Genomic DNA, 16,263 nt, shown 5'->3' with positions numbered 1-16,263 from the left:
ATAAAATAAAAAAAATATAATAGTTAAATAATTTTAATATATTATCTCAAAAAATTAATATATATTTTAAATTTGTATGCAAAATGATAATTTATTGAAAGTTTAATTTACATCCGCGTAGACCAAAAAAAAAACATAGTAATACTAATAGAATAGAACCGCTACGAAACTTCTTCGAAACGAACCATAATAGCTCCGGAATTACGGTTCGGATCGAACCCAAATCCTTGGCAGAAGCCACTTCCTAGCTGTAGTGTGTACGTCGTCGTTTGGTCAGCCTCCAGAACAAAACCCTAATTGCATTTTCTCCTCCACATATAAATTAACGCCGTTGCGCCAAAATACGCGAGGTGGAGCTGGAAATTCCGACGATCGAAAATGCAGATCTTCGTGAAAACCTTGACAGGAAAAACCATAACGCTCGAGGTTGAATCGAGTGATACAATCGATAATGTCAAGGCCAAGATTCAAGATAAGGAAGGTTAATTTTTTTCCAAACTGTCTCTCTCTCTCTTTTTGTAATCTAATCAATTTATGCTGAAATATCATTTGTATTCTGTATTTTTTATTTTTTGTTATTAATCTGGTTCAGGAATCCCTCCGGATCAACAGCGTCTGATTTTCGCTGGAAAGCAGCTTGAAGATGGGCGAACTCTTGCTGACTATAACATTCAGAAAGGTTTTTCTTTTCTATTTTTCTGTTCCTTATGTTTTTGTTGTCTTAGGATTCCTATTTTGTCTCTGGGTTTTGGGTATTAGTAGTAAATAAAGAAGTTATGTTTTGCCCTAATTTCTTGAACTGTCAAACATGAATTACACGATTCAAACTCATTTGAGACCCCTCAGGATGAGGCAAAAAACACGCTTTTAGCTATTACATTTTCCTTGACGTTACTTAAATCCTGGAGCGTGTGAATCATTTATTTGTTATTGGATGCATATTGCAGAATCTACCCTGCATTTGGTTCTGAGGCTTAGGGGTGGAATTATCGAGCCGTCTCTTATGGCTTTGGCTAGGAAATATAACCAGGACAAGATGATTTGCCGCAAGTAAGTTATCCTGTTTAGCTGGTTGTGTCCATTCCGTCGAACTGCGTGTTTTTTAAGATTAGCAATTAAACGTGCATGGTGATGATTTACTTGAATAGTTGTCGAATTTGTGTGGTTGTGATAGTATGAAGGGATAATATTATCCCTCCTTGAAGTGAAAATAGGAAAAATGGTGAACTTCTCTTTGGGATAAAAAGTAGACATTTAAAGGCATAAATTTTTGTTATCCTTCTTTTTCCCATCCATCGAAGTGAACGCACCCTAAAGGTATTAATAATGATAATTCATTGTATTGTGAGCGGAGAAAGAGGCCCTACCATGTGATATAGTGATTGAATAGGTAAATAAATTGATGTATTAAAAGTGATTTGTTGTGGGCTTGTGTCTATATATGGAAAGAAACTATTTTATGGGGACATACCCAAATTGCAAAAATGGACTATTTTACTTGGATGGAGGGAGTATTTATTTAAATTTGGTATCAAATTAACCGATACTCGAAATTTTATAAACCCACTGACCGAATACCGACGCGAATACTGAAAAATTGGTTATTGAATAACCGAACCTGATTAGGTTATCCGGTTAATCAATAATCGTTTACCATTTAGATAGTCTTAATCTTAGTAAACAATGGATTAGCCTATACTTTTTTTCTAGGACACAAATTTGCTATTGTAAACATCTGATAAGAGCCCAATTGTTGAATTCTAAACCGTCGAACTTATTTTTAAATTACAGTAACATGTTGTAGCATTTAAACATCAGATAAGCTTAGTTGAAGACCCTCTTTTCGTACTTGTGATTATCTATTTGTAATTTGATGTTTGTTGTCTAGATCATGATTTAACACTTGAACTGCAGATGTTATGCCCGCTTGCACCCTCGTGCTGTCAACTGCAGGAAGAAGAAGTGTGGACACAGCAACCAGGTATGAAGCCTCAACATGTGCTGTTTTAGGCATCTTGCAGACATTATTAGGTTTGTCTAAATGTTATTTCTTTCCGCAGTTGAGGCCAAAGAAGAAGATCAAGTAGATTACCAGGTGGATCAGTTTTTTTTGTTTGGTTTTGGTGGATGAATGGCTTTTGAACTATATAATGCAAGCTTTTTCGGATACATTTAAGATTTTTGATGATGTAGCTTTGGTTAATTTATAATATGAGAAGACTCGTACTTCCATTATCATCTTGTTATTGATTAATGTGAGTGTTATTTGCCATAGTTATTCTCTAAATATCTAGTTTTATTGTGCACTTAAGCTATGTCCCCTGTTGCTCAAAAGAGTGTTACTGTTGGGTTTTTAGTAGTCTACTGCTATATCCTTATATATGTAAACAGTCGTTATTTTAATGGGTTTTCTCAGTGTCAAAAAATTAAAAATAATAAAGGATATTTTAGTAATATGTCATCAGGAATTAATATACATGGACAAATGTTATTTTTGAGTTACCTGACTCGCTTTCTCTCTACGTCAGCTTGGATAGACTTGAGATCATGTACATGTTAATTATTTGGTCAAATCAAACACTATTTTTGCCTTTTCGATTAGGTTGGCTCTACGACAGTTCCACATACTAGGGATTTCGATTGACCCAATATTCAGATGAAACTCATTTCCAATTTGAAAACTACAAATATCATGTCACATAGTTTTTGAGATAAACGGGGGGCCTTCTATAAAAATGATATCAACCAAATAATCTATTATGTTTTTATCATTTTCTTGTTAAAATGGTAATGATTAATGATCGATGTTCCTTTATAGCCTTTTTAGGAGAAGTGATGCTTTCATAGCTCATTAATTCCTTATGAAGTATAAATAAAACGGCCGTATTTGCTCAGTAAAGACGTAAAGGTACGTGCGAGACTCATTTTGCTTTACAAAGCTTTAAATTTCAATTTACCCTCGCAAAATGTTTAATTAGTCAACTACAAAGGTTTTCTTTTTTTGGATAAATGATCAATTCTATACGTAGAGCAATGGGAAAAATATATAGACTAATTATAACATGTAGACTAATGCTTCTTGACTATTGAATTTGCGTCTGTTTTAAAAGAAACTTCACCGTTTAATTTCTGTCATCACTTTTGCATGTTTCACGCTTTGCTTTTTTATGGCCTACTGTTCATTTCTTCTACTCTATAACAGTATAAGATAATTTTTTTGGGGTGGTTAACATATAAAAAGAAATGTTGTTTCGTGTCCAAAGAAAATGATGCAACAAAAGCAAAAGGGTCAAAATTTTAAATCCTTTTTTGGGGGAGGATATATGATTTTGTCGGCCACAAATCATTTAAAGGATCTCAAATGTGATACGATGTGAGTGATTTCAATACAATACTCAAATCGTATTTATTTTGCACTTTACTAAAGTAATTGCTTCACAACAAACAAAATTTATTTATAAGTGGTGATGTTTAATCAACTAGTTTTTTAATGACACTATTTCAACATACAAATGACACTTGAAGATCTTCAAGTGTCATTCAGAAATGTTCAAGTGTCATTTCCAGAAGAAAGCAATGTCATTCTGGCAATTAATTACACGGTACAATCGATTGCACATGAGTATTTGTGTAAACAGAAAATACAAATATAAAATTCTCATATTTAAATCAAGGTCTGAACAAGGCTCATTAAAGGTGAAAAATATGTTACAAAAGTTAAATTTGAAGAAGACAACAAGAATAAATCACTAAGAAGATAGCAATAATCAAATATGATTACAAATATCATACTTGGAGGCCCATATAAAAGCAAATTTGCCGGAGTTTTTTTTTTTTTTTTTTTTTTTTTGAGATAACAACCTTATATTGAAATCAATTCAAGTCCTCCAAAATAACTTCCTTCAGCCAAGAAGGGAACTCTTCAAACCACCAAGTAGCTTGAGTCGTCGATCTAGCAAACTGTGCTAATCTATGCGTCGCACAATTAGCAGATCGCTGCACATGTGTCAACAAATATCCTCTCGCCGCTTGGAGAATGTCGCAAATATCATCTGGGAGGAATTTCCTATCTTCTTCAGGTTTCGCCATTGTTCTAGCCGCCAATAACAAATCCGTAAAGAGCTCTATTCTCTCCAGTCCCATCTCCACACTCGCTATAATACCATGGACTACGGCCATGATTTCCGCCATCAAAACACTGGAAGAAGGAGAGGTTGATTTTGCCGTCGCAAATAAAATGTGACCAGCATGGTCAAAATACTCAATGATATAAAAAATGTGTAGCCGTAGCCTCAATGATATTAGATCAAAATACTCTTTTCTATATAATGTATTTTTTTTATATTATATTTTTGCTTTATAAATTTTAACGAGACTTGGACCAAATTGATTTACAAATGAGCTTCTCGGTGTTAGGTTTGGTTTGATTACCTATAAATGGGTTCTCATGTATAAAAATGATACACTAACATTTTTTTATTTTTTATTTGAAATAGAATCTCCCTCTGTACACATTTAATGCAATTCAAATTCTCAATTCTTCTTGTTTTGTTCTACAAATTTTACTATCGAGGTTTAAACCCCATTCAAAACTTGTAACTTAATTTAAAGGACAATTTTGTCCCATATTTTTATATCCATTTAATATTTTCTGTACAATTTGGGTATCTGTAAAATATAATATGTTGTTTGCATGATGTATTAAGATTATATAAAGTCAATCTATATATTATATAAAAGAGCAGTTTAACGGCTCTTTTTTCCCGTCATATTTTAAAATTATAGTTATTTTTTTAAAATTTCAGTTATTAAAATATATATCCACTAACTTTGACTACATAGTCGGCAGTTTTTTAGTTTCCAATTCAAACTTTTGTTATTCTTTTCTTTTCTTTTATCTTATATATTTTCCTTTCTTTCTTTTTGAAAATTACTAATCTGAGTAATAATAAAATATTTAATATGCATATCAAATTAAAGACCATAAAATTAACTTTAACTTGATACGGAGTATATAATAACTGTAAAATAGATTTAATAATAATAATAATAATAATAATAATAATAATAATAATAATAATAATAATAATAATAATAATAATAATAATAATAAAGACTATAATAATACTAATACTAATAATAATAATTAATGTTAATTTTATCAAATAATTTTTAATTGTTTAATAACTATAATTATCATTACACTGTATATAAAGTTGAAAATTTAATGTTTTCAAATTTGAGTTATTGGATTAATTGATGTTGATTATTTTATTTTATTTTATTTTTAAAACATATTTAGTATTTGTTTATATTTTAAATTTTTTTAATATTTATATTTATTTGTTTAAACATATCGTTTAATTTCGATATTCGTCGTGCATCGCACGGATGGACATACTAGTAATAATTATAATTAAGATTTGTATGACGTATAACACCTTCATAGACCATAGGTGATATGCAAAATCTCTCAAATCAGTATAATATTTTTGGACTTTTAATTTATAAAGGGGATTATATTTTATATTACTTCTTATCAAATAAGATATTAAAATATCATAAGTATATTATACATAATCACCCGTACCAAACCAGCCTTTATGTATGGACATGAATTTTCAGCAGAAGCGAATTATTAGTCCTGGTGAAGGTGGTATTTGAGTTGGTTTTAAGTTGAGGGCATTTAGCAAGTGGATAAAAAAATGGAAAGGTCATAATTGAATACCACATGAAATAGATTGCGCTTTCCCACCAACAAAACGCATTACATCTTTCCATCTTCATCTTCCCCAAAACTTAATGCTTACCTCTCAATAAATAGATAAGCCCATCTCTCGTGAAATTAAACTCTACCTTAATTATGGATTAATAAATTCTAGTTGAACATCTTAATCTTAATGCTCGTATCCAAATTCTTTATTTCTTGTTTAATCGGAAAATTCTATACAACATGTATATATATGTATTGCACAAACTTATTGATTTTGTGATATATGACAGTTGGACCTATCATTTTGCTCTTTTTTTATTTAAAAAAATAATGAATTCCACGATCATGTATCACAATAATAATAATAATAATAATAATTTGCAATGTAATTTTCATTATCAAATAAGTTTTAATTGTTTAATAACTATAATTATCATTACACTTTACAAAAGTTGAAATTTTATATCTTTAGATTCAGGGTTTTATTGACTAATTGATGCGAATTATTTTATTTTATTTTTTAAAATATATTTATATTTGCTTATATTTTAATTATATATGTTTAGTATTTATAATTATTTATATAAACATGTCATTTAATTTCGATGTTTGTCGTGCATTGCACATGCGGATATACTAATTGAATTGAAAATTTGAAATATTTATCGCACATCGCACATGCGCACAAAATATAAGTTTAGTATTCAATTTGAAACTAATTTGATAGAAGTACCATATATAGCATTTTATGAAATTATAATTACCTAAATACATGAAATCTCACTCCCTCAAAAAAAGAAAAGAAAAGGAACTTAATAAATGAGTCCGCTCCTTCCGTTCACGTTCAAGCTGCTGCCAAATTTAGATTAAATTTCCGATTTTCCTTCCCTAATCTAATCCTTATCCGTCTTCCAATATTGAAAACTTGCAATATTTATCCACAAAGAAGGTTATCGGTATCATGGTTTTAAGGATATAACTTTGACTTATTTTCCAAATTAAACTTTTTGTCATAAAGTCACTTAATTTTTCAAAATTTTCACGAATCAAAGAGCTCCACTACGTTAATGCATTTCCAAATATACATAAAAGAAAGTTTGTTTTTTTTGGATAAATACATAAAAAGAAAGTTAAGATTAGAGAAATAATTCGTAAAACAGGTAAACAAATCTATAATGTAAAAATTGATATACGCGTTTTTTAGTTGATCACTACAAAAAAAACGCACGATTACCGACGGCAGAGGCACGGCCGCCGGCAACTTGCCGTCGCTAATCGGCTCGTCGCTAACGCCATTACCGACGGCGATCGGCCGGCGCCGCCGGCAATTAACGGCGGAGAGTTGCCGGAAAATTACCGACGGCAAAGCCCGTTGCTAATTAGCGGCGGCGCCACTACTGTCGGTAATTTCCACCGGACGGCGGTGGCGCACACACCGGAGTTGGTCAAGGTATTACCGAGGGCAATATGCCGTCGCTAATTACCGACGGCATTTTGCCCTCGGTAATATTTTTTAATTTATTTATTTTATTTTATTTTATTTATTTATTTTATTGTATATTCACAATTTATTTCCGTATTTATACAGTATTGCATAATTTAGACGAACTTCCCAGTCGGTCACCCATCTTAGTTGTGCTCTAAATCAAGCACGCTTAACCTTGAAGTTCTTTTCGAATGGTCACCAGTACAGAACACTCGTATTATTGATATATATAGTATCTATTAATTCATTTAAAGTCTACTTCAACATACAACTAGTACGCCCGTCCGTGCGATGCACGGTGAGCATTGAAATTAAACGACATATATAAATAAATAAATAAACATAAATATTAAAGAGAATCAAAATATAAGCAAATGCTAAGCATGTTTTAAAAATAAAATAAAATAATCAACATCAATTCATCAATAAAAACTCAAATTTCAAAACAAAAATTTTCAACTTTATATAAAATGTAATGATAATTGTAGTTATTAAATAATTAAAAATTATTTGATAAAATTATTATTATTATTATTATTATTATTATTATTATTATTATTATTATTATTATTATTATTATTATTATTATTATTATTGTTATTATTATTATTATTATTATTACACGTCATAATAAATAAATAAATATTTTTATACACAAATATAAATAAAAAGTCATATTTGAAAATATATTTTTAATATATATAATTAATTATTCATCTACAAAATTATATTAAAATTAGTAGAAAAAATATTTTAGAAAAAAATTATATAATGAACCAATATATTTTTCTTCACTCGTGTTACATTCTACATTATTATAATTTAAAAAAATATGTAAAACACAAAATATGGTATCTATTTATTTTTCCTTTAAAACACGAAAATAAAAATAAATACACATATAAAAAATTAAAATAGTAGAAAAAGTAAACATATATGTTATTTAGGTGAGAGGATTCTTTAAAAAAAACATTACAGAGAGTAGAGATGAAATATCAAAAAATTGTTTTACAATTTTAAATTACCATAACTTATTTATTTTAATACTCCCTCCGTCCATGAAAGAACTTCCTAGGAGGGAGTGACACGGGTTTTAAGAAAAACTATTTTTGAGTGTATTGAAAGTGGATAAAATGTAGTTGAGTGTATTGGGAGTGGTGAAAATGTGTTATAATTAATATTGAGAGTTGTGAAAAGTGAAAAGTAAGAGGATTATAAGTGGTGGGGTATAGTCCAAAAATAGGTAGGAAGTTTTTTTGTGGACGTCCCAAAAAGGAAAGATATGAAGTTCTTTCGTGGACGGAGGGAGTATTATTTATTAGTGTTATTTTTAAATTTTAAAAGTTCTAAAAATTTCCATGAAATTGTAGCAAAAAAAGTTACAACTATATTTATGAAATCTTATTTAAACATGTTATGCATAAAAAATAAGAAGATAAAACCAAAAAAACAATAAAAAGTCTAAATGAAAAAAAATAAGAAAAGGATACAACGAAATAAAAATAGAATCAGGGAAATGAAAATACATCATTTATGAAAAAGAAGTAAAATAAGAGAGATGAGAGAGAAAACAATTTAGTTTGAAACTTTAAATTTCAATATTTTTATTATTTTAAATCTATCTTATACCTATTATATATCAATTTAAAGCTACTCTCATGATCTTTAATTTGATATGCATATTAAATATTTTATTGTTACTCAAATTATACAATTTTAAAAAAGAAAGAAAATATATAACTAAAATTTAGTAGAAATAAGTTTAATTTGAGAAAAAAAAACTGCCTCTTTAACGAAAATGTGGTAGAAATTAATTGAAACATACTTTAATAACTAAAATTTAAAAACTAACTATAATTTTAAATTATGGTGGGAAAAAATAGCTGTTATACTGCTCTTTTATATAATATATAGATATCATATATATTCATAACCTTATAATATGTCGAGATGATATACAAAAAATGTTGTTAATTACGGATTGAGCTCGTTTCCGTTCTTATTTTTATGTCGGGAAAATATTTATTTATTAATTTATTATTAATTTTCAAATAATTTGATGAGTGAATCACTAATTAAATTAACATTCTTACGTTATAATTATAAGATTCTTACTAAGAATCTTGAATTCTTAGTAATAATATTAGATTAGTGATGAGTGATGAGTGAATCGCTAATCAAATTAACATTCTTAAGTTATAATTATAAGATTCTTACTAAGAATCTTGAATTCTTAGTAATAATATTAGATTGGTAATGATTGATGAGTGAATCACTAATCAAATTAACATTCTTAAGTTATAATTATAAGATTCTTAATAAGAATCTTCAATTCTTAGTAATAATATTATATTAGTAATGATTGATGAGTGAATCACTAATCAAATTAACATTCTTACGTTATAATTATAAGTTTTTTACTAACAATCTTGAATGCTTAGTAATAATATTAGATTAGTGATGATTGATAAGTGAATCACTAATCAAATTAACATTCTTAAGTTATAATTATAAGATTCTTACTAAGAATCTTGAATTCTTAGTAATAATATTAGATCAGTGATGATTGATGAATGAATCACTAATCAAATTAACATTCTTAAGTTATAATTATAAGATTCTTACTAAGAATCTTTAATTCTTAGTAATAATATTAGATTAGTAATGATTGATGAATGAATCACTAATCAAATTAACATTTTTACGTTATAATTATATGATTCTTACTAAGAATCTTGAATTCTTAGTAATAATCAATGTTTAAATTTTCACTTGTATTTCAATATATATTTAATTTTAATATTTTTGTATTATTATCTTTGACCAACTTATTAGATGATAAATGAAAAAAAATAAAAAAAAGGAAAAAAAAAATTACCAACGGCAAATGCCGTCGGTAATTAGCGGCGGCGCCACCGCCGTCGGTAATTTTCACCGGACGGCGGTTTGATGTCACCGGCGGGTGGTGATTAGCGGCGGCCGGATGCCGTCGGTAAATAGCGACGGCAATTGCCGTCGATAATAAATAATATATATTTAAATTAGCGACGGCGCAACCGCCGCTAATTAGCAAAAGGTGGGTCGCCGTTTTTGCCGCCGCTATTTTTCGTCGCTATTTACGCGTTTTTTAGTAGTGGATACTATGATTTTATTTTGAAACTGAAGATGCAAGATTGAAATTCGTCTCACTTCACTTGTACAAAAGTGAGGAATCTACATTCAATTCAAAATCAATTTTAAAATGAAATGGTAATTTTGTGATTATAATAAAATTAAAAATTTATTTATAAATTTTATTTTCTTATTTATTTATTTCTTTTTAAAAATTATGAAATTCGACTAATTATAAAATATTTGATATGCATATAAAATTAAAAATCATGATAAGAACTTTAATTTAATTCTTTTTATGTAAAAATTATATTTATTTAAAGATTAAAACTTAACAAATTTCTCTCTCTTCTCTCATCTTTTTGTTGAATAAATCAGTGTTTCAATTCTTTCTTATTTTCTTTTTCGTTTTTTTTTTTTGCTTGTAGGTTGGAAGAGATTGTATGTGACGATATTATTGAATAAATACGATCTATCTTCTCCCCTCAATTTTTTGTTTTTATTTGTTCATAATATTAGTTTTTATTATTTTCTATATTCAACTAAGATATATTCAATTAAAATTATATTTTTTATTATATTTATGAATATGGTAATTGAATTGGTATTAATTTTATTTGAAAATAATATTTCGTAGATTACATGACTACATAAACTGCAATCTTTGAATATATAAGAAATATTTTAACCACTAACGTTCACTACAAAAAAAAATAATCACAATTAAGAACGGACAATTTCGTCACTAAAATATCATTTTCAAAGGATCCATCGTTAATCCTTTTGTGGCAAACTCAATTAACGACGGAAATTTTCATCGTTAAATCGATGTTTTTTTTATTAATTTCAAATGAAGCATTTTATTTTCAATTTTTAACGTATTTAGTATTCAATCGTATACACTTGGATCGCCCATCTTAGTAGTGCTTTTGGTCAAGCACGACTAGCCTGAAAGTTTTTTTCGAGTAGTCACCAGTATAAAAGAGGCAAAACATTAATATTATAGCATCGATCAATTCATTTAAACTCACTTTTAATATACAAATTTCATTTATGCATACCATTAAAATATGTCGAGATGTATAACTAAAACTTGATAATTTTTAATAATGATCGATTTTAAAATAACTGTCGATTTTAAAATGATACTCCCTCCGTCCACGAACGAACTTCATATCTTTCATTTTTGGGACGTCCACAAAAGAACTTCCTATCTATTTTTGGACTATACCCCACCACATATAATCCTCTTACTTTTCACTTTTCACAACTCTCAATATTAATTATAACACATTTTCACAACTCTCAATACACTCAACTACCTTTTATCCACTCTCAATTGGTTCTAAAAAACACTCTCAATACACTCAACAATATTTTTTCTTAAAACTCGTGTCACTCCATCCTAGGAAGTTCTTTCATAGACGGAGGGAGTATTATTTTTAAATTATTTTATAAAAATTAATATCATCGTTAAAAAATTAAGAAATTATCATCAATTTTAAAATAAGAAAAAAAAATTAAAAAAAGTACAAAATAAAATTAATTTTAAATTAAATTATTAGAAAAATAAATTGTTTTTGTCGTCAACGCCGCATTTTTAGCTACAGTTCTTTTTCCGTCGTTAAATCCGTTTTAATATTAACATGTATTGCCATCATTTCTCCGAGTAAAATTCACCCCTAACATGACAAAATAATTTATTGCTTTGAAAATTTGCATGTAATAGAAAAGCTTTCGGATGATACACTAATTCTCCTTCCGTCCCTGAAATAAGTTCGTCTTTTTGCTTTTTGGGACGTCCCCCAAATAAGTTCTTCTTTCTTTCTTTTTATTTTTGGACAACTACCCCACCACTAATAATACTTTATTTATTCTTACTTTTCACTTTTTCACCACTCCCGATACTAATTATAACACTTTTTCACCTTTTCACCACTCCCAATACTAATTATAATATATTTTTCTCCACTATCAATATATTTTACCACTTTTCCTTAAAACTCGTGCCGTCCCCAAAGAGGAACTTATTTTGGGGACGGAGGGAGTATAAAATATTTTCAAATTACAATAATTCACATCAGAAATTATACATGAAAAGAGAACAAATTGAAATTAAAAAACAAAATCTAAACTCTAAAGTTAAGGTGAGAATTCCTTTCTAATTTTTAATTTGATAGATGTGCGTGTATATGTGTGTGTGGGGAGAGCTAGCCTAAAAACAACTCTTGTGATGTGTTCTGTTTGATGGATAAATTTATCTTGCGAAAATGAGAAATCACAACAATTTATATCTTTAAATGTCTCTTTTTCTCTCTCTCATTTTATACAAAAGAAAAGTTCATAATTTTTCATTCATTTTTTTCATTTCAAGGAGGGATAAATTTACCATTTTTCATTCATTCTTTTCACTTCAAGGAGAGATAATGGTAACATTATGTCTCCTTGAAGTGAAAAAAATGAATGAAAAATTGTGAACTTCTCTTTTGTAGAAAATGAGGGGAAAAAAAGAGGCATTTAAAGTCAAAAATTGTTGTTATCCCTCATTTCTCCATGATATATTTATCCATCAAAGAGAACACAACCTTAGGGCTCGTTTGGTTTTCAGTAAAGGATTATGTAGGATAATTTGTAACCAGGATATTTAGCGTGGATAATGACAGATTAATACCGAGTTGGTGTTTGCTATCATGGCTAAATACAGAATATACTGGTTTAAGTTAATCCTAGGGGGGAGGTGGTATTATTAATCCTAAGAAATCTGGATTAATAATACTGGGTCGTGGGATTAAACCGGGTCATCCGCATTATTACTAAAAAATACCAAACACTAGATTGATCTGTACTAAATTAGCTAATACAGTGTATTAACCAATATCAAACATGAGTATAAAATAGGAATATATTTAGACCATGAATCTATCCATATCTAATAGTTGAGATTTAATTTGTATGTAAAGTATGAATTCTATGTAGCGCACACATGAATTTCCTGTGTAAATGTCCGAATTATGAAAATTAATATTTTCGCTATATTGGGATTTGAACTCAGAACCAGGAAGTTATCCAACAAAATAATGAATCAACCATAGATTTTGATGATCTAAGGGCTTAAAACGATTCATATATATATGCTGAAATAAGATTTTATTAAAAAGAAAAGAAACAACAACGGAGAACCAAAAACCCTTGAAAGCACAAAGCTGCAGACTAAGGGCCGAGCCTCGTTAAAACCTCATAACAGCTGAGGAAAAAGAGTACTCGTCAAGGATCAAGATTGACAGAGCTGAGTTAGGAGGTCTCAAGGATTCCGGCCGAACCATTACCCTTAGGCCTCCCGGCTCACAACCAATCCAGGACCGAGAGAACAAAACCAAAAAATCAAGCGAAACGAGTAAAATAGGGAAAAGAAACATCATCCTTGACAAAATCATTTAAACCAGCAATGGCATGAGGCCAAAAACCCTCCTCCGAAGCTTGAGAAGCCAAAAAATCCGCCGATCTGTTTCCCTCACGAAAAATGTGAGAAATGCGCCACGTGAAAGTATGGAGTTTGGAGAGAGCAAGCTGCCACCGAGGCTTGAATCTCCAAGGAACCGTCTCAGAGAGCGACTGAAGAAGCTGAACCACGTAAGAAGAATCCGACTCAAACCAAACTCTCTCCCATTTAGCGCGATGCGCAGATTCAATAGCAATAATAATAGCTAAAAGCTCTGCTTCGAACGCAACCCCGTGGCCGCCTGAAAAATGATAACAACCAAGAACGTCATTGAAGGCATTCCTAAAGACGCCCCCCGCATGAATCCTCCCTTCACGGACCGAGCCATCAGTATTAACTTTAATCCAAGACGGCGGGGGAAGGTGCCAAGAAACGTAAATAAAGGAGAAAGGCTTCCTGGGTTGTCCAGCGATGGAAAGATTCTTAAGAATGAGAAGATCAGAAACCGAGTTGGCCATAGTGCCAAGGACGAAATTGTTGGCAGCTTCACAAAGAAAAACTCGGACCTGCTTGAGAATCAAGTGGCGCGAAGGTGCTAAATTTTTGTGTATGACGTTGTTGCGGTGAGACCAGAGACTCCAGAGGAGAGAGATCACCCCAACTTTCCACAAATTGCCAATTTGTTTGCTGTTATTCTGGAGGATAGAGAATCGAATCATGCTGCCCACGTCCAACGGCAAAGTTTGCTCAATCAAAAACCAACGAAAGACATCCGCCCAAATAGAAGCCGAGAAGGAGCAGTTCAACAGAACGTGATCCATCGTCTCTTCTGCTGCCGAGCATAAAGGGCACCGGTTAGGCCCCTGAAAACCAAGGAGGCGATTCATATCAAAGGTAGGGAGTTTGCCAACAATAGTGCGCCAGACAAAGAGAGATCGCCGAGCGGGGATAAAAGGGGCCCAAATCCAGGAGCCCCAGTCGACCTTAGGGAACTGAGGTCGTATGTGAGCAAAGGCCGAAGCAGCAGTAATGTTCCCGAAACCCGAGTGAATCCAGGATCTGTCGTCCGCCAATCCAGGATATATATATATATATATATATATATATATATATATATATATATATATATATATAGAAAGGGAATGATTTCAATGAGAATAGTCATATATTGTGAAAATAAAATTGATACGAATAAGTTAATATATAATATTAAGGGGTAATTGCTTGTAAATTCCTAACGTTTACACGGAATTAGTTTTTGCACCATTTTTTATTTTTCTTCTTTTAAATACCTAACCATTAATTTTTTGTCTGAAAATTATCCGGCGATCGATTTTTTCTTACGCCGGCGTCGGAAATGCCACTGTGGCAGCCGGAATCGACGAGGTGGCAGCCGGAATTGCCACCTAGACCTATTTTTTACATGTGAAAAAAAAATTAAAAGAAAAAGAAAAAAGGAAATCCCCCACCCCCTCTCGTCTTCTTCTCTCTGTTTCCGCCACCATCGCCGCTCCCTCCTCCCACCCGCCGCCGCTCTCATCAAACACCCCCACACAACACCTCTTCTTCTCAGATTCCACCGTTGCCGATGACCCTTAAGCTCTGGTGAACGGCCGCCGATCATTGTTTTGAGGGAGAAGAAAACCCAAGGACCACCAGCGCGCCGCCCCCAACCTTTGAAATCCGACCACCAGCGCCCGACCCCAGCCATACACCACTGGAATCACACCTCCAGCCACCATCTCCAACCGCGGCCCAACAACCTCCGACCTCCGACCCTTCTTCCGACTACAACATACACTTCTCCTTCTTCCTCAACAACCTCCGACCTCCCCCCTCTCTAAAATTTCAGCGATAGCAGCGGCGAAGCTGCCGCCATCGTTTCTCCCTCAAACCCCATCCGTCTGAAAATCCCCCTTCAATCCCAATAGAGCCCTAATTCTACCAGCACAAAAAGATATTATTTTTCTGTCTTCCAAGCGAGGGAGTCGTAGAGGAGTCGGAAGATGGGGTTGCGCTGGGCTGCGGCGGAGGGAGCGGCGGTGGGTGGGGGAGCTTCTCGATCTGGAGCTTGGTGAGGCGGAGGACGGCGACGGGTGGAGCTTGATCGAGATCTGGAGCTTCCTCTGCTACTCCAGGCGGTGGAACGTTGGTGGTGGTGGCGGTGGGTGGCGACGCCAACAGTGGTGGAGGTGGCAGGGGGCGGCGCCAGGTGAGGGGAGGGAGAGTTAGGGTTTGGGGTGGGGGAAGGGGAAAGGACGATTTGGGGGGAAAGGGGAGGGTGATTTTTTTTTCCACATGTATTTTTTATTTCAATTTTTTTTAGATTTTTTGCCACATGTAAAAAATGAGCCAAGTGGAGAATTCCGGCTGCCACCTCGTCGATTCCGGCTGCCACATTGGCATTTCTGACACCGGCGTAAGAAAAAACCGCCGGATAATTTTCAGACAAAAAACTAAAGGTTGGGTATTTAAAAGAAGAAAAATAAAAAATGGTGCAAAAACCAATTCCGT

At 31.9% G+C, this 16,263-nt stretch overlaps 1 protein-coding gene across 1 annotated transcript; it reads left to right on the top strand.

Moving 5' to 3' along the window:
• Positions 1 to 150: 150 nt before the first annotated feature.
• Positions 151 to 2,274, top strand: LOC130993342 (ubiquitin-60S ribosomal protein L40). The gene is made up of 5 exons (XM_057918197.1): positions 151 to 481; positions 593 to 679; positions 948 to 1,050; positions 1,915 to 1,981; positions 2,061 to 2,274. The coding sequence occupies exons 1-5, from the start codon at positions 379 to 381 to the stop codon at positions 2,085 to 2,087; spliced, it is 387 nt and encodes a 128-aa protein (XP_057774180.1). The 5' UTR covers positions 151 to 378; the 3' UTR covers positions 2,088 to 2,274.
• Positions 2,275 to 16,263: the final 13,989 nt, after the last annotated feature.

Source organism: Salvia miltiorrhiza, chromosome 7, assembly GCF_028751815.1.
Source record: "Salvia miltiorrhiza cultivar Shanhuang (shh) chromosome 7, IMPLAD_Smil_shh, whole genome shotgun sequence".
NCBI lineage: Eukaryota > Viridiplantae > Streptophyta > Magnoliopsida > Lamiales > Lamiaceae > Salvia > Salvia miltiorrhiza.
Note: the sequence above shows the minus strand (reverse complement) of the source record. Positions and strands in the feature narration are given on the sequence as shown.

Coding starts and splice junctions, on each gene's coding strand:
- LOC130993342 (XM_057918197.1), top strand. CDS start 379: ATGCAGATCTTCGTGAAAACCTTGACAGGAAAAACCATAACGCTCGAG. Junction 680..947: donor TGACTATAACATTCAGAAAG/GTTTTTCTTTTC, acceptor TGCATATTGCAG/AATCTACCCTGCATTTGGTT. Junction 1,982..2,060: donor AGTGTGGACACAGCAACCAG/GTATGAAGCCTC, acceptor TTCTTTCCGCAG/TTGAGGCCAAAGAAGAAGAT.